This window comes from Botrytis cinerea, chromosome 1 (assembly GCF_000143535.2).
Source record: "Botrytis cinerea B05.10 chromosome 1, complete sequence".
NCBI classification, from domain to species: domain Eukaryota; kingdom Fungi; phylum Ascomycota; class Leotiomycetes; order Helotiales; family Sclerotiniaceae; genus Botrytis; species Botrytis cinerea.
The window spans coordinates 4012757-4031336 of NC_037310.1; the positions used below are offsets into that span (position 1 = coordinate 4012757).

Consider the following 18580-nt stretch of genomic DNA (forward strand, 5'->3'; position numbering starts at 1 on the left):
ATTCCGAATCACTTGAACTATTCTCTAGCTCTTCTTCTTCAATCTCTTCTTCTGATTCTTCAATTGGGCGTTTGCGTGGCCGTCCTCGTGGCTTTTTCTCCTTCGGTTTTTCCTCCGCCTCACGTACCATTTTCAATACTTCCTTAGTACTAAAGACAAATTGACCTTGTAATTTGACTCTTTTGCCTTTAGTTCTCTTCTTTCGAGTCTCAATTACCTCCTGAGCATCAGAGAGCTGTTTCCGAAGTAGGGCTATCTCAGCATTTTGAGATTCTACAAGCCTAGTCATTCTCTTGGCATATCGACGAGTTGGCGATGCAGGAGAACCACTGCTTGCTAGAGCTGTATTAAAGATCTGATTTGCTTGCCTTAGTTCTGTTCCATCTGGAGGAGAACTCCTGAGTATAGACAAGTCTAGGTCTTGATTGGGGGTTCTCATTTGTGGAGTAGAAGGTTGCTGGGAGGAGTTAAATGGTAATGAATCGAGTACTTTTCGTGGGGCAAAAGGTACTAAACCAGCTCCTCTCCAGCCAGCTTTAATATTAGAAGAATTCAATGCTTTTTTTCTGATATTTTGAAAGAGTTCTACCCATTCAGCTCTTTGGATTCGCTTTACACCAGCTCGAGAATATCGATCGACCTCTAAAGCATGATATCGTTTCATTGGCCCATACACCGCAATATCAAGTGGCTGAAGCAAGTGAGAGCAATGAGGAGGTAATATAAGTAAATCGATATCATTATCTATACAGAAAGCAATAAAGCTACCTGTAATATGGCTTGAATGGCCATCCATGATCAAAAGTCGAGGTCGGTCACCTGACACTTTCTTGGATTCTGGTTCGAAAACCCTTTTTAACCATTCTAATCCATGGCTATTTGAGGTCCATCCATTTGTACTAGTAGAGAACTGCCAGCTTTGAGGTGTGTCCTTTGGAATCCATGCAGAATTCGTATTCTGAGCCTTGAAAATGACCATAGGTGATAGAGCATTTCCAGCTGCATTGATACATTCAAATGCAGTTATCCATTCTTGCTTGCCAGCTGTAACTTTCCAATTCGACTTCTGAGTAGAATCGACTATAATGCGCGTACTTTGAGTACTTCCAACTCCAAATCCGGTTTCATCCATATTATACATATCATCTAATTCATACTTTCGCTCAATGAGACGCGTGCGAAACGCGTCAAACCAAGCCTGAATATTCTCCGGAGTTGCTTCTTTAGCCCGATTAGACTCTAATTGACGTGAATAGCATGTTTTAAGTTCTGGATGTCGTTTTTGGAATCTATAGATCCATTCGTGGCCTATAGGTGGAATTTCTGTCGAGGTAGGATTTCGAGATGACGCGACCCGAACGCGTCGAAGACGAATTTCGTCGGCCATTTCCTTCACCAACATAGGTGTAGCAGGGAATCCAGTGATGGTAAGTCGTGAAATCCATCGTACAAGAGTATTTTCTTCTGCGTTTGAAAGAATTTGAGCCATTTCGTGGGTTTGGGAACGTGTTTTCTTCCCAGCCAGCCTATCAGCTAGGGTAGACTTAGGGACTTCAAAATGCTCTGCAGCCTTTCTAATTGATTTAAATTCTTTCAATTGAAGTGAAATTATAGCCTTTTGAAGCTTCTCTTCAATTTGAGCAGATGTAGAAGGTGATTGGGTATGCATAATAAAAGTTATTGCGGTTTCAAGTTGGTGATGGGCTAAAAGTGTCCGAGTTCCCCATATGTCCGAGTTCCCCATACGTTACGTTACTAATACTTGAATAAAATTATTCCAATCAAAACCCCCTTCTAATTAATTATAAATAATATACCAACACTAAAACAAGAATATTCTAACCAAACAAAATAATAGATTTCACAAAATTCAATACACAACCTTAAAAAAAAAGAAAATTCGATTGAAAAAGAAACAATTAGATTAAAGCAATTGAAAGCTTTCTAATAATTTAATTAGTTTTAAAATAAACCTTATAATAATAATACAATCAATAAATTGAATAAATTGTATTACAAAGAAATATATTCAAAAGTATATTAATAAGCAGGGGGTATAAATACCTTAGGTACAATTGCCTTGAACGCTTTTCAATATTAGAATCTGAATTACAATTTGAATTAGAATAAGAAAGAGAATTAGAGAGATAATAAGAAAGAGAATAAGAGAGAGAATAAGAGAGAGAATAAGAGAGAGAATAAGAGAAGAGAATAAGAAAAGAGAATAAAAGAGAGAATAAGAGAAGAGAATACGAAAAGAGAATTAGAAAAGAGAATTAGAAAAGAGAATTAGAAAAGAGAATTAGAAAAGAGAATTAGAAAAGAGAATTAGAAAAGAGAATTAGAAAAGAGAATTAGAAAAGAGAATTAGAAAAGAGAATTAGAAAAGAGAATTAGAAAAGAGAATTAGAAAAGAGAATTAGAGAGATAATTAGAAAGAGAATAAGAGAAGAGAATACGAAAAGAGAATAAGAGAAGAGATGTTACGACGGATTAGTAACAGGCTGTAGAATCACCAACGTATAGGCTATAATGGTATTATAGGCCTCAGTGATTCAGCTGCAGTATACTGGGGGACACTAGGCACCCAAGGAAAGCCTCAGGCATGTATATAGTATTAGTCATAGGATATCCTAGAAACGTAGGACAATAGGTCCTAGGAAACACCGAACATAACTTTGCAAACTTTTCGCGAAGTTATATTAGTAATGTCCCAGGGGATTGGCCCTAGGATAAAAGATAAGCTAGGACACGGGAAGACACGGGAACCGGTATCACGTGATGGGCCGTCCCATCAATCCCACCGATTATTATCAATGGGATCAGTGGGATCCCATCACTCCCACCACTTCCGGTGAGTGGGATCGATGGGACAACAGAGTACGAAGGTCTATATAAGGGAATGGGTTTCCTTATATGTAGAGCTTCGTGCTCAAGAACAATCATTAGTTTCATTACTATAGTTACAAGAATTGCAATCAGTTACAACCTTATTGAATCCCTATTTGAAGTCTAGTCTAAACCACCTTGAGAGATCTCTAAACACTTCCATGTAACCCTAGAGGCAGCTCCCGTAATACTTTGAGCATTCTTTCTGCTTTAAGTACTGATTCGATAATCAACCGCTAATATAGCATCCAGAGCTACTGCTATAGGTCAATTTGCCAAAAACACCAACGATATCGAAATGACTGACGCTCCAAAGGAGATCATTATCAACGAAACCCTTAAGATCGCCTTATCAGATAAGTACCAAGGTAGTCGACAAGAGCTCGATACTTTCCTCTTACAACTTGAGATCTACTTCCGATTCAATGAGGACAAGTTCACTATCAAGGAATCCAAGAGCATATGGGCTGCGTCATATCTTCGAGGTGAAGCAATCAAATGGATTCAACCATATTTGCGCGATTATTTCGAGTATGACGATAAGGATCGCATGCAACCCATTCGAACAATCTTCAATAGTTTTGAAGGATTTAAGACAGAGGTTTGTAGAATCTTTGGAAATTCCAATAAGTTAGAGGTAGTGGAAGATAAGATCTTTAATCTTAAGCAGACAGGATCAGTATTGAAATATGCTACAGAATTTCGAAGATATACTGGAACAACCAAATAAGATGAAATCGCTATTATGAATTATTACCGCAAGGGACTCAAATCAGAAGTCAGATTAGAATTAGAAAGATCTACCGAGAGTATAGATTTAAACGATCTAATTCAGGACTCCATTGAATCAGATAATCGTCTCTATAGATATCGACAAAGCCAAAGATCATACAAACCCCAAGGAAATCAGAAGCAAGGGCGTTACTGCAAGAATGAGGGTAGACCACGTTACAATCCACAGAGATACGGAGACCCCATGGAACTAGACGCTACGCACTACACAAACGGGAACGATGACTCAGAAAAGAGACGAAGACGAGATAACAACTTATGCTTTGAATGTGGAAAAGCAGGGCACCGAGCAGCAGACTGCCGAAGCAAGAAGACAGGAGGAAAAAGGGGCAACTTCAAACCTAAGTTCGGCAAGGGCCAACTTAATGCCACCTTTGCAATCTCAGAAAACTCAACTAAACCCGAAAATACTGAGACTTTCACCATTGAGGAATTCCAGCAATTATTAGAGGAATTACCACGAAACCAAGAGGGCATGAATGCAATAGACTTATGGGAACAAGAGTATTACAGAACTCCAACACCCTCTGTGACAGAAGAAAGTCACCAGGACGAGGCAGAAGCGGACCACGCCACGATAAGCTGGACAGCTTGCTATGACGAATTCTGCGGAATCCATCGATCAGATAAAGAAGCAACCGGATGGTTCCCCAAGAAGAGAAAGACGAAGAACCGACAGAATAATGTAACATGCAAGGATTTAACTCCAAATGTAACTTCGCGAAAAGTTCGCAAAGTTACACAGCAATTGAATGCTACGGGACAGGCAGGACAAATATACTGCACGGTTCAGATAAATGGACACATACAATCAGCCATGATAGATTCAGGGGCTACAGGGAATTTTATTGCACCAGAAGCTGCAAAGTACTTGGAAATACCACTTCAAACGAAACAACACCCCTACCGATTGCAGTTAGTTGACGGACAGCTAGCAGGGTCTGACGGAAAGATTTCGCAGGAGACAATCCCAGTACGAATGGGCATAACCCAACATACAGAGGTTATACAGCTTGACGTTGTGCCATTGGGCCAACAACAGATCATCTTAGGAATGCCATGGTTAAAGGCATATAATCCGAAAATAGATTGGGCACAAGGAATTGTGACATTTGATCAGTGCAAAAGCAGTCACAAGGACACGCTAGAGGCGTTCGCAAAACGTAACACACGCCAAGGAGAGTTGAACGCGAACAACACCGGCGACATAGGACACCCAGTCCAGGGTCCTTCATTAAGAGCGAAGGCCAGTACACCTCCTCTACAAATGCAGAAGCCAACAACACGGCACGAAATCGCAATCGAGGCAAAAGAAAAGCCTACAATACCAAAACAGTATAAGAATTATGAACATATTTTCAAAAAACCAGGGATCCATAAGGCTTTACCAGAATACAAACTATAGGATTATGAGATAATATTGGAGGAAGGCAAGATACCTATGCACACTCCAATTTATTTAATATCAGCCGATAAGTTAAAGAAGCTCAGAGAATACATCGACAACAATTTAGCCAAGGGATGGATTAGGGAATCCGTGTCCCAAGTGACCAGTCCAACTATATAAATACCCAAAAAGAATGGATCCGATAGACTAGTTGTAGACTATAGAAAGCTTAACACACTCACTAAAAAGGATCGATATCCACTTCCATTAGCTATGGAATTAAGAGATCGATTAAACGGAACTACGATATTTACCAAGATGGACCTACATAATGGTTACCACTTGATCAGAATGAAGGAAGGCGAAGAATGGAAAACCGCTTTCAAAACAAGATACAGGCTATACGAGTACCAAGTTATGCTATTCAGGCTAACCAATGCACCAGCTACTTTCATGAGGCTTATAAACAATATGTTGTTATAATATTTGGATACTTGCTATATATACTACTTGGACGATATCCTAGTATATTCAAATAACAAGATTCAACATATTAAGGACATTAGCAACATCCTTGAAAACCTATCCAAAACAGATTTGCTATACAAACTAAGCAAATACGAATTCCATATCATAGAGACAGAATTCTTGGGATTCATTGTATCAAACCAAGAGCTCAAGATGAGCAAAAGCAAGGTTAAGGCAGTGCTCGAATGGAAGCAGCCAACCACAATCAAGGAAGTACAATCCTTTCTAGGGTTCGTCAACTTCTACAGAAGATTTATCAAAGGTTATTCAGGGATTACTACACCCTTGACCACGTTAACCAGAAAAGATCAAGGAAGCTTCGAATGGACTGCCAAAGCACAGGAGTCATTCGATACGCTCAAACAAGCAGTGGCAGAAGAGCCAATACTATTGACTTTTGACCCAGAGAAAGAAATCATAGTGGAGACGGACTCCTCGGATTTCGCTATAGGAGCAGTTCTGAGCCAACCGGGTCAGAATGGAAAATACCAGCCAATCGCATTCTACTCCCGAAAACTATCACCAGCTGAGTTGAATTACGAGATATATGACAAAGAATTACTGGCGATAGTCGATGCATTTAGAGAATGGCGAGTATATTTGGAAGGATCGAAATACACAGTACAGGTGTACACAGATCATAAGAACTTGGTTTACTTCACCACAACGAAGCAGTTAAACAGACGACAGGTCAGATGGTCGGAGACCATGGCCAACTACAACTTTAGAATTTCATATGTCAAAGGATCAGAAAATGCTAGAGCCGACGCTCTTAACCGAAAACCAGAATATCAAGAAAACAAAACGTACGAGTCATACGCTATATTCAAGAAAGACAGCGAATCACTGGTTTACAATACACCACAGCTTGCAACAACACACCTGTTGGAAGACAACCACCTCAGGAAACAGATCCAATCACACTACGACAAGGATACTACTGCCACACGCATACGCAAAACAATAGAACCAGGATTCACTATAGAAAATGATACCATATACTTTCATAGAAAAGTATACATTCCGAATCAAATAACCAAGGAATTTGTAACAAAACAACACAGATTGCCGGCACATAGACACCAAAGAATTGCAAGGACATTTACAAGAATACAAGAAATCAATTACTTCCCACGAATGAGAACAATAGTTGAAGAAGTTGTTGGAAATTGTAACACCTACATACAAAACAAGTCATCACAACATACTCCGTATAGTCAGCTCCAGACCCCAAACATACCTTCTCAGCCATGGAAGTCCATCACATAAGACTTTGTAATCAAACTACCACTCTCAAAGGATCCTACTACAGGAATTGAGTACAACGCGATACTCAATATAATAGACAGACTAACGAAATTTACATATATAATACCATTCAAAGAAACATAGGATACTAAACAACTAGCATATGTATTCCTAAGGATCATAATAAGCATACACGGAGTACCAGATGAGATAATCTCGGATCGAAACAAGCTCTTTACCTCGAAATTCTGGACTACCTTATTAGCACTTATAGATATCAAGAGAAAGCTATCGACATCTTTCCACCCACAAACAGATAGTCAAACAAAAAGGACCAATCAAACAATGGAAGCATATCTTAGATGCTATATAAATTATCGACAAAACAATTGGATAGAACTATTACCCATAACACAGTTCGCATACAATACATCAGAAACGGAAACCACGAAAATCACACCAGCACAAGCTAATTTTGGGTTTAATCCACAAGCGTATAAAATCCCGATACCACAAGAAGTTAATGCCGAATCAGCGATAATACAAATCGAACAGCTGAAAGATCTCCAAAAGCAACTGGCTCTTGATCTAAGATTCATATCTTCCAGAACAGCAGTGTACTACAATACAAAACGTAGTATGAAACCTACACTTAAAAAGGGGGATAAAGTTTATTTGCTACAACAAAACATCGAAACCAAGAGACCAAGCAATAAACTCGACCACAGGAAACTAGGACCATTCAAAATTGATAAGATAATAGGAACAATTAATTATCGATTGAAATTACCAGACACAATAAATATCCACCCAGTATTCCACATATCCTTGTTCGAACCAGCACCACCAGAAGCGCCAAATACACCATTTACAGAAATTGAACCAGTCAACCCAAACACCATATACAATGTCGAAACAATACTAGACTGCAAATACGTCAGAAACAAGGTCAAATATTTGATCAAATGGTTAGACTACCCACATTCAGAAAACACATGGGAATTCAAGGAAGACCTCAGCTGCCCTGAGAAGTTACAGGCATTCCACCTGAAGTACCCACATCTGCCAATAAAGCCTCAATCTCAGCATCAGACAACGGAGGCAACGAAGAATCAAAGGCGAAGGATTCATCGCCAGCAACGACGGAAGAATTAGAGGCCTGCTCCTTCTCTCTTTCAATACGCTCACTCTCCAACCGCTGCTCCTCAGCTTCAAACTCCTCAAGAGCTTCAATTGTGTGAAGGTCATGCTGAAGCATCTTCCCAGCCTTCTCTCGCAAAACTCGCTGCTGACGACGAAGTCGAAGAATCTTGGCCATGGCCTCCTCCTCCTCGCGACGAAGACGGTCTTCCTCGGAATTGACACGAGACCAGTCACCAGCAGAATGGCCGTACACATCACAACGACCACTACCCACGCTCTTTATACATTCACCACAACGTGCAGCATTTGGAAGAACTCGGCACTCGAGGTTCTTCTCCAAACATCGACTACACTTGTAAGACATAACGACACCTTTTTCTTTTGAACGAAAATAAATATTTTGGCGACTAGTAACAGATTTGGAAGTACGAATAACGGACATTGCAAACACTACGGATGAAATAATCAAGTGGGAAGACGTACTAATATAAACGCTTGGGACAAGCGCTAGGCTAAGAAGGGGATAGTGTTACGACGGATTAGTAACAGGCTGTAGAATCACCAACGTATAGGCTATAATGGTATTATAGGCCTCAGTGATTCAGCTGCAGTATACTGGGGGACACTAGGCACCCAAGGAAAGCCTCAGGCATGTATATAGTATTAGTCATAGGATATCCTAGAAACGTAGGACAATAGGTCCTAGGAAACACCGAACATAACTTTGCAAACTTTTCGCGAAGTTATATTAGTAATGTCCCAGGGGATTGGCCCTAGGATAAAAGATAAGCTAGGACACGGGAAGACACGGGAACCGGTATCACGTGATGGGCCGTCCCATCAATCCCACCGATTATTATCAATGGGATCAGTGGGATCCCATCACTCCCACCACTTCCGGTGAGTGGGATCGATGGGACAACAGAGTACGAAGGTCTATATAAGGGAATGGGTTTCCTTATATGTAGAGCTTCGTGCTCAAGAACAATCATTAGTTTCATTACTATAGTTACGAGAATTGCAATCAGTTACAACCTTATTGAATCCCTACTTGAAGTCTAGTCTAAACCACCTCGAGAGATCTCTAGACACTTCCACGTGACCCTAGAGGCAGCTCCCGTAACAAGAGAATACGAAAAGAGAATAAAAGAAGAGATTTAGAAAGAGATTTAGAAAAGAAAAGAGAGTTATAAGATTTTAAAATTTAATTATATTTCTAATATTTTTATATAAATTAGAAGTAAGAGATTAATAAAATTTATAAATTATTATTATTATTATTATTATTATTATCATTATTTATAATTAAATCTCGAGCGTAGCGAGGATCCGGGGTTTGGGGGCTGACCCTCATAAAGATTAAATAATTAAAATTAAAATTTTATATATCTTAAAAATGAGAAAAAAAGATAAAAAACTTCTATGAATCCACAGTCTGAAAAATTCTTTTTCCCCGACGGCTAGTATTAAAAAGAAATACTTATTAAACAAAAAACTTTTAATATATTATTTCAATAAAAGATTGATATTTAAATTCAATATAATGAATATCAAAAAGAAGGAAATTCTAATAAGGAAATATTTTATAATCAATATTATAATAAATACAGGAAAATAAACTATAATATAAAAACTTATCAAAATAATATAATAGATTTTAGATTATTAAGATCTTTATAGTTTTAATCAATTAATTCAATTGTTGTTATATAATATAGGATTGAAAATACAAATTGAGATGAAAGTGGTCCGCTCGATGATATAGTCCGCTTGATGATAAATCACGTTATAGCTTTGATTTATATTACTATATTAAATTCAATTATTAATCGAATTCAATATAAATAAACTATTGATTATTTTAAACTAAAATGCAAGAATTTCATTAAGTCCTTTTGAAGTAAAACTCTCTTATATATAACAAAAATAAGATTCATCTAATTAATACTTTAAAACCCATTTTTTTTCAATTTATTATAAAAATATTGAGGATTTTATTGAGCTGACAAAATGGCCACTTCGTCAACTACGGATTCTGTCACTACAGGGATACCGCTGAATCATTTGCTGAACTTTGTACTGTTGCCAATGTAAAGGCAGCGTTACCCACCGATTGGACTTTTGCTGGAATACCATGGTTTCTTCGCTTAAATCAGCAAATGTTATTTATAATGCAACCGATTCCGTCTTAGGAGGTGGAGGTACAACCGGTCCTTGGACCTATTGTAACGCAACCGTCTACTATACCCACACTGGTTCAGACGACTCGGTTTTCATCAGCTATGCTCTTCCTGCTCTTTCCGCATTTGAGAATCGCTTCTATGTTCAAGGATGACAAGCTTATTCGCTCTCTATCGATCCACTTGGTGGTCTTACATATGGAGCCGTTGGGGGCATGATTTCTGCTGGCTATGATAATGCGAACTCGGCCTATGATGAAGTAGCCTTGCTTGCAAATGGAACAATTGACTGGCCTGCTACTGTAAGTTATTTATTGAACTTGGCTTGAATTACCAATGAAGCTAACTGATGACCATCATTGGAAAAGCACTTATCAAGGCTGTCTACGGCATGTCCGCCGACACCAAGCTTTACACCTATCTCGAAGGGTGTTCCGATAGTGGGCGTCAAGGTATGAGTCAAGTTCAACGTTGGGGTGGAGAGTATGATGACGGTGCCATCACTGGTGCCCCTGCATTCCGCTATGGTCAGCAGCAAACTGCCCATATGTTTCCGGTTGTCGTGGAGCAGACTTTGAACTATTATCCCCCTCCATGCGAATTGGATCAAATTGTCACTGCTATCATTGCTGCATGTGATCCACTTAATGGAAGAACGGATGGTGTTATATTTCTCGCTCAGATCTATGTTCACTCGAATTCGATTTTTACTCAATTTTCGGACAATCTTACTACTGTGCTGCCCAAAATACCACATACCTTGGTCTTGGTTTCAGAAAGCGGCAGATTGCCGGTAGCACGACTACTTACCAACCAGCGCAAAATGTAATTGTGAGTGCCGGGGATGTCGATGTTGCTAAAGCTATTTACCACGGTCTTTTCAACTCTAAAGGTCAACGTGCTTATTTCTCTTGGCAAATTAATCAATTATTGAGATTGAATTAAAAATATAATTATCCTTATTCAAATCCATATAAATAAGAATCTCAAAATAAGATACCCTTATATCTGGAATACAATATCAGAAGTAATCCATTTTCTTATTGATTTATAAAAGTATAAAGTACTCTAAATATTTCTGAAATAGTGAATCTATTATATATATCTAATCAGGTGATCGCTCCCTGACAATTTCAATCTTCAATATATTATATAACCTTTATTTTATAATTCCTATTGTTCTAGCTTATTCTTTTTGACTTAAAATAAAGATTAATGTGATTTAACATCGAATACACTATATCATCAAATGCATTATGAATTTTATGTACAAATTATATCTATATGTAATCATACACTTTTTTTATTTAATAATATAAATTTTCAGAATTTGAAATTGTAACAATCAATTATATAAATATTATAAAAACCTAATTATTTATTAAAAATTTGAATTAATATAATAATTATTAAAGAAATAGTTTTTTTATAACGAAAACTATAAAAATTTCCATCTTTTATAAAATATAATAAAAGTTTTTATATAAAAGCTTAATATTTTTATAAAAGATCTTTTTTTATTAATAAATCTTTTTTGTTTTTGAAAAAATATTGATTAATTATTAAAATATAAATATTAAGAAAAGACTAATTTTGATATATTTTGAAATGATGTATTTAGTAATATAGTACATTCGGTATTGAACTATATTAGTTATTAAAATATAAATAATATAATTTATTAGTGCGTGCATCATATCAGTACATATATCATTCATTTTATATACAAAATTCGTTTGTGTGTAATCATGCACTTTCTTTATTTATAGATTAAAATTTCTGAAAATTTAATATAAAATATTTAATTATATATGAATTATAAAAATCTAATTAATTTTAAGAAAAACTTAATTTATAAAGTAGTTATTATATAAATAACTATTTTGTAACGAAAATCGTGACAATTTTCACTCTTTCTGAGATTTAATAGAAATATTTATATAAAAACTAGGTTTCTAAGAATCTAATTTCATATAATTATTTAATATTTATTTTTTTCTCTAAAATAATGATTAGTTATTAAAATAAGAATATTAAAAAAGGTCTAATTTTAGTGTATTTTGAAATAATGCACGTACTAATATGATGCACGCACTAATAAACTACATTATTAGAAAAGATTAATTTTAATATGTTTTAAAGTGGTCTACTTGATGATATGATTTACTCGATATTAAATCACATTAACATGATTTATTAATGAATAGATTATATTAATGAATGAGTTATTTTAATAATTAATCATTATTTTAAAAAAAGAAAAGAATTTTTAATAATAATAAAAAACTAGTTTCTTATAAATCTAATTTACTTATAAATATTTCTATTATATTTTAAAAAAAGTAAAGATTGTTACGATTTTCATTACAAAAAAGTTATTTTTATAATAATTATTATAATAATTTGATTTTTTAATAAATTATTAGATTTTTATAATATTTATATAATTAAGTTTCAATATTTTCAGATTTCTTTGAATTATATTATTAAATAAAGAAAATGCATAATTATATATAAACAAATTTTATATATAAAATAAGGTGACCTATTTATTGATATAATCCGCTCACTAATAAACTACATTATAGAAATTATAAATAGAATTTTTAAAGTAAGCTAACCCAATATAAAGAAGTAGAAGATGATAATGGTCACACAAGAAAAACCTTTGTATATACCAAACATAAAGTAAGTGGCTATATATAATAAAATAAAATGAATCACTATATTACAACAACAAAATAAAAAAAACAATAAAAATTAAACAATTTAATTTTTCAAAAATCAACTTTAAAAAATAAAAAATTCAATGATATTTTTAGATTTATAAAAATGAGGTTATAAATATTAAATGTTAGTAACACGTGATCCTAAAGTCATGTGTTTTCACTCTTACACCAAATTGGGCGATAGCTTCTATTCTAACGGGAAGGCGGTTAATCTACAGCTGACTACGTAATAACATTAATATAACTTATAAATTGGTTTTTTATTATTCTCTATTTTAAAATCTTTTTCAATTTAGTCTATTGAACTACTAAACTAATTCTCTTTTAATATCGAAATAATCTAAAATTCTTTTTGTGAACAATGTGTTACGGGTGCTTGTGGGATAGCGCCTCAGGCACTGAGGTTTGGGGCCAACGGGCCTACCTCGTGCCGACAGCGCCCCGCGCACAAGTATAAAGGGTATAATTTTCATAGTTCTAGAAGAATAATGAAAAGTCTTTGTGCTACAGTTGACTAGTTGATTCATTGCTATTATCCACTCTAACACAATGTGCGCGGAGAAACAGGTGACACACTTGTCACGTGATAAGGAAATCCAGTATTTAAAGTTTCTCTTTTTGTAGACTAAAAATCCATCGTCTTTTCCCCCACTTACTTTGACCTCTACATTGTACTATAGCCTAAGTGCGTCCCTGCATCTCGCTATCGTTATGTAATGATTTATCTTCAATCACTAAGCATAGCTATTAGATTCTCTATAGTATATGCGAAGGCTTTTCTTATGTGACCTCTACTACCTTCTACTCTTTTATAACAGTTTTTAAAAACTAATTCTTTTTACATTTTTTCTATAACTATCTTATATAGGAAAAGTGATTTCCATATTATAATCATTTATAAAATCCTTTTAGCCTACCCTGTAATCTATTTTCGAGAGTATTATTATATATAAAACACTAGCTTAGTATATCTATATACCTTTCAGGAGATTCTACAGGACAGAAATAATAGTTATCATCATCATTATCATCACTACTACTAAACATACACCTCTCCTCTTTCCTCTTTACAACTATTTCTACCCTTAGTCCTTTCCACCACCTCTCTTTACGCCTTTCAATTTCTCCCAAATTTAACCTATAAAGAAGGCGCCATCCGGCTCGCTAGTAATCCTCACAACAGCCTCATCCAACGCCGAAAGCGCCGCCAATACCCAATCCTCATCTAAGAAATCATACTGGGCCGTACTATACGCACACCTAATCAACATCTTCTCATCCCAACTTCCTTTTCCAGGCCATAGTTCCGTTGCGACTGGGAACCCGATGTCGATTTCTTTATAGGGTGCCATTAAATTCTCTTCGTAGTTGAAACCGGGGAGTTCTCTCAAGGCTCCTTTTTCTTTTTTGGTGGAGTATGAGGGGGATTGGGTAGAGGGGGCGAGGGCTTGGACGAGGAGGATGGTATCAAAACGAGAAGTTCCCATACGTGCGTGGGCGAGAGAGGGGCATGGCATTTGGAGATAAGGTTGAGCTTCCTGTCGTTGGGTTGAGAGGAGGGTACAGACTTGGCGGTTGGTGAGGGGTGGGGAGTGTTGGGAGAGGAGGAGACGGAGGGGCAGAGCTGCTACCATCGGTGCCATGCAGCGTAAGGAATCTTGATGACGACGTCCGTTGAGTACGGTGCCGAATTGGATATCAAGGGGTTGAGAGCGTTGCTCGGAAGAGAAGGTTTGAGCGAGGACACTTGCCCATGCTGCTTCTACGATTGTGAGCAACGTGTTTGACATGGCGACTGCGGATTGGGAAAGTTCTCGCATCGTCATGCTGGCTTTGACGCTTAGGCTGCGCATGTGTGTCATGTTGCAACCGGGCCTTGAGCCTTGGAGAAGAGTTTGTGGTGAAGGTTTTTGGGATCCGAGTTTACTTCCTGGGACACCGGCGAGTTTTCCGGCCCAGAAGACGACGGTGGATACCCAGTCGTAGCTGAGATTGAGTTCTACTGCGCGATACATAGGGAGGAGGTCCACGGGTGGGTTACAGCCGGGGTTTTCGTACTCGGCGAGAATGGCGTCAAACATGTATCCCATTTGCGTGCCATCGTAGTTGGCATGGAATAGGGTCAAGATGAACACACAGCGGGCACGATTGGGGGACCAGACCCACGATACGGTGATACCGGGGCGATCGATAGTCATTGCTGCTTCGGCGGCCAACTGTGCTGCGTTGATCGTTTCTCGCCACAGACTCTCGGGAGAGTTTGCATCTGAATCGTCACAGATGATCTCTACCTTGGGAATCTTCGTTGCGGCAGATGAAAGGATTACTTGGGCGAAAGGTGATAGACTATGTACAGCCGGGACGAAGACGGCACGGAAACAATCATACCGAGGAAGGACCATTTCAACGGCACGCTGGAATCGTGCCGGGTCCATGTCGCTAGGCAGCGAGTAAGGAAAATGTGTCACATATGGTCTTCCGATAAGGCGTGTCTTGTCAAAGTACTCAGGGTCAATGGCTGCGGCTAAGAATCTCGTCTGGACGTTGGTTGCGGGTAACACTTGCTCGACTTGGCTGTTTTCTAACTTCAGATCTGCAACAGCGGCGGCGCGACAATGATACTCAAAGTGGCGGAGTTTGGCCGGTACAGACAATTCATAGATTTCATCATCGTTATCGGCCGCAATCTTGCTGACGTCAATACTATCGATCAGAGGGCTGAGAAGTGTGTCGAATTTGTGTTCTTCCTTGTTATGAGGGTCGACTGATTCTGTAACCTTACCGTTGGTCACGTTTAGCGTCTCCATGATACCTGATCGTCGGTTCTCAACCATGGTGATGAGGTTATCCACGGTTGTTGAGAAGAGAACGTCGCGAATCTCTACTTTCTCAATGTCGTAGTCCTGAAGATTTTGTAGGAAGACCAGAGCACGTAAGCTGTCAATGCCCAATTCGGTGAGAGTGGCTAATCCGTGAACCTCGCATCCTAGAGTATCATAGAGAGCTTCGTAGACGATGGACTTCGTGTCCTTGAGTGGCGCATCCTCATATTTGTAGTCTGTAGCTTTATGAAGATTATCCCCATTCTGCAAGGCCGATTTCGTCACCGAACCGTGGATGGCTTTTCCGTTCGAAAGAACCGTTGATGTCAACGCGGTAGTGGAGTCTTCATTCTGAGTCAGGATGGCCTGAAGACCTTTGCGATCTACTTTTCCATTGACGGAATAAGGAAGCTTGTCCATAATAAAATACTGCTTTGGCTGCATCCATGTCGGGAGGAATCGCTCTGAAATAGCACGGCACTCATCCTCGATCGCAGTGTCACTCTTCTTCGCATCACCACTCCATGGCATTATAAAGGCCACCAATCCTGACTTGAAGAAAAGTACTGCTACTTGAGCAGCTGCTTCAGCACGGGAAAGGACGTTCTCAATCTCGGGAAGTTCCACTCGTCTGCCATTCAGCTTGACTTGGTCTGAATTAATACGTCCGACGTAGTCGATCTTTGGCTCGCTGTCTTCTGTCCATACAATACGTACGCGATCACCGGTCTTGTACCAACGCTCGAACCCTGTGGATTGAAAAAAGGCCTGCGCGGTCTCTTGGGGTCTATTCAGATACCCAGGTGACAGCTGAGGACCGCTGATGGCTAGTTCGCCAGCTACACCAAGTGGTGCAATGACAAAATGACCACTATTGGTAGATTGATTTTCATCGAGGACAACAATTCGTGTACCCGGAAATGGAACGCCGATGACAGATGGCCGTGAATCAGTATCACAGATGTGATGTGTGGCGAATACTGTTCCTTCTGTTGGTCCATATCCATCTATAAACCTGCGACGGGGCTCTTTCTCACCTGGCTTCTCCGCAAAATTGTCCAGGATACGTTGGCCAACCGGCTCGCCTCCCGCGAAGAGAGTATCCAGAGTGGGAAGCCTCTCAGGTCGCAGTAGCATTGCGAGACTGGTTACGGTGAAGGTGGCAGTGGCTTGTAGTTCGTTCATAATACTCTCGGGATTGGTAAGCAAGAGATGGCGCGCTGCAATACAAACCGTGCCGCCTTTGAGGAGAGGCATGAAATTATCCATCAACATGATGTCGAATGTTGGTGCCGACATGATCATCCAGCGTAAGCGTGGACCCGTTGGTAGCTTGACTGGGCTCATGTCTAAGGATTGCAGAAATGCCATTGCATTGCGATGTTGCATAATTACACCTTTGGGAGTTCCGGTTGACCCACTCGTGTAGACGATATATGCTGGATCATCCTGGCTGATCTGGCGTCGGATTGGAGTCATGGTGCTCCTCGAAGGCAATGAGCGTCCTTCTAAGCAGGCAAATGGATTCAAAAGGTCAATCCAAATGATGCTTTGTCCAAACTTGGTTCTTGCCCAGGGCTTGCTACCAATACCAAGAATACCATTACAGTTGAGATCGCTGAGTAGGGTTTGCAGTCTATCCTCTGGTGCATCAGTCGGAAGGACGCAGAAGCTGTGACCCGCTTTTGAAATAGCATTTATGCAAATGTTGAGCTCTGTACTGTTGGGGAGGAAAACTGGGATCATCTTCTGGTGGGTGACTTGAAAATCTGGCCAATCCAGGTTTTGCAACACTTGTTCAATTTGATTAGCAAAGAGCGAGACCTTGTCGTTGAGCTCGCTATATGTCAAAGTGCGTCGCTCAAAGGATGATGATAAAGATGCCGATCTACCTGTCACTTCGTCGATGGCGATATTGTGAGGATACAAGTATGCTTTCTCTTCCAAGATGGAATGTAGAAACTTTGGAAAGTTCGCATCGGACGTCTGTATTGGGGGGAAGTCCGTGACAATCTGAGATTTCTCGGTCTTTCCTACATCGACCTCCGGGCTGATATATGCGATGGCGAGATTTAGCAGATGTCTCGCTGCTGCTTTTGGACCGTAGTCTTTACGGAGATAGAGTGTCACATTTGCCGTCTTCTCTTCCGGGAATAGCTGGAGTGACAGAACGAGAGGCTGAAGCAACTTGAGGAGTTTGGCAGTCGTGGTTGTATCCTGTCCATTGGTGGTGGTAGAGGTACGTTTGTCGACAATCTGGTAATGAATACCAAAATCCAAGCCGCCAACATCGAGCTGAGCATTATCTTTTACCAGCTCTTGGTGTAGGCCCCATGCACTGTCTTGATGCGAACCTCTACTGGAAGTAGCATAAACTCGAGATAATTGACATCCAGTATCTGCGATGAATGCCAACTCGTGACTTGCGGTAATGGCGTGAACAAATTGCGCAAAGCGTTGAAGGAGACTGTGGACGGATGATACTGCAGGTACTGATGATTCTGTGATAGCGTTGCCATAGGTTGGTGTTTTGATGGTTTTAGTAGTATTATACAGGGGTAGGTTGGTCACTGGCCACGCTGCAACTTCTCCAATGGAGCCCATGATTGATAATTGATAGTACAGGTATTAGATAATAATAATAAAAATATTTCATCCATCAACTGTACAAATTAAAATAATTTTATCAAGAGAATTACTGATTGTACTTGTGTGCACCACTCACGAATTTCGGGGGCCATTAGGAGTGAGTACGGTGATGATAATCATGATCAGTCGGCATTTTTCGGTGTGGATAGAGTAGTACGGTATACACTAGAAATAGCCGACCCTAGAATTACACCACCAAATACACGTATTCTG

General features: G+C 38.9%; 2 protein-coding genes across 2 annotated transcripts; one reads left to right on the top strand and one right to left on the bottom strand.

The window, feature by feature from the left end:
* Positions 1–10056: 10056 nt before the first annotated feature.
* On the top strand, positions 10057–11093 carry BCIN_01g11440 (hypothetical protein). The gene is made up of 3 exons (XM_024690990.1): positions 10057–10242; positions 10327–10469; positions 10547–11093. Exons 1-3 carry the CDS (start codon positions 10122–10124, stop codon positions 10994–10996), a joined length of 714 nt encoding a protein of 237 aa, XP_024546760.1. The 5' UTR covers positions 10057–10121; the 3' UTR covers positions 10997–11093.
* A 2729-nt stretch (positions 11094–13822) lies between these two features.
* On the bottom strand, positions 13823–18505 carry Bcnrps7. The gene has a single exon (XM_001545972.2). It carries the CDS (start codon positions 18320–18322, stop codon positions 14030–14032), a length of 4293 nt encoding a protein of 1430 aa, XP_001546022.2. The 5' UTR covers positions 18323–18505; the 3' UTR covers positions 13823–14029.
* Between the last annotated feature and the right edge of the window lie 75 nt (positions 18506–18580).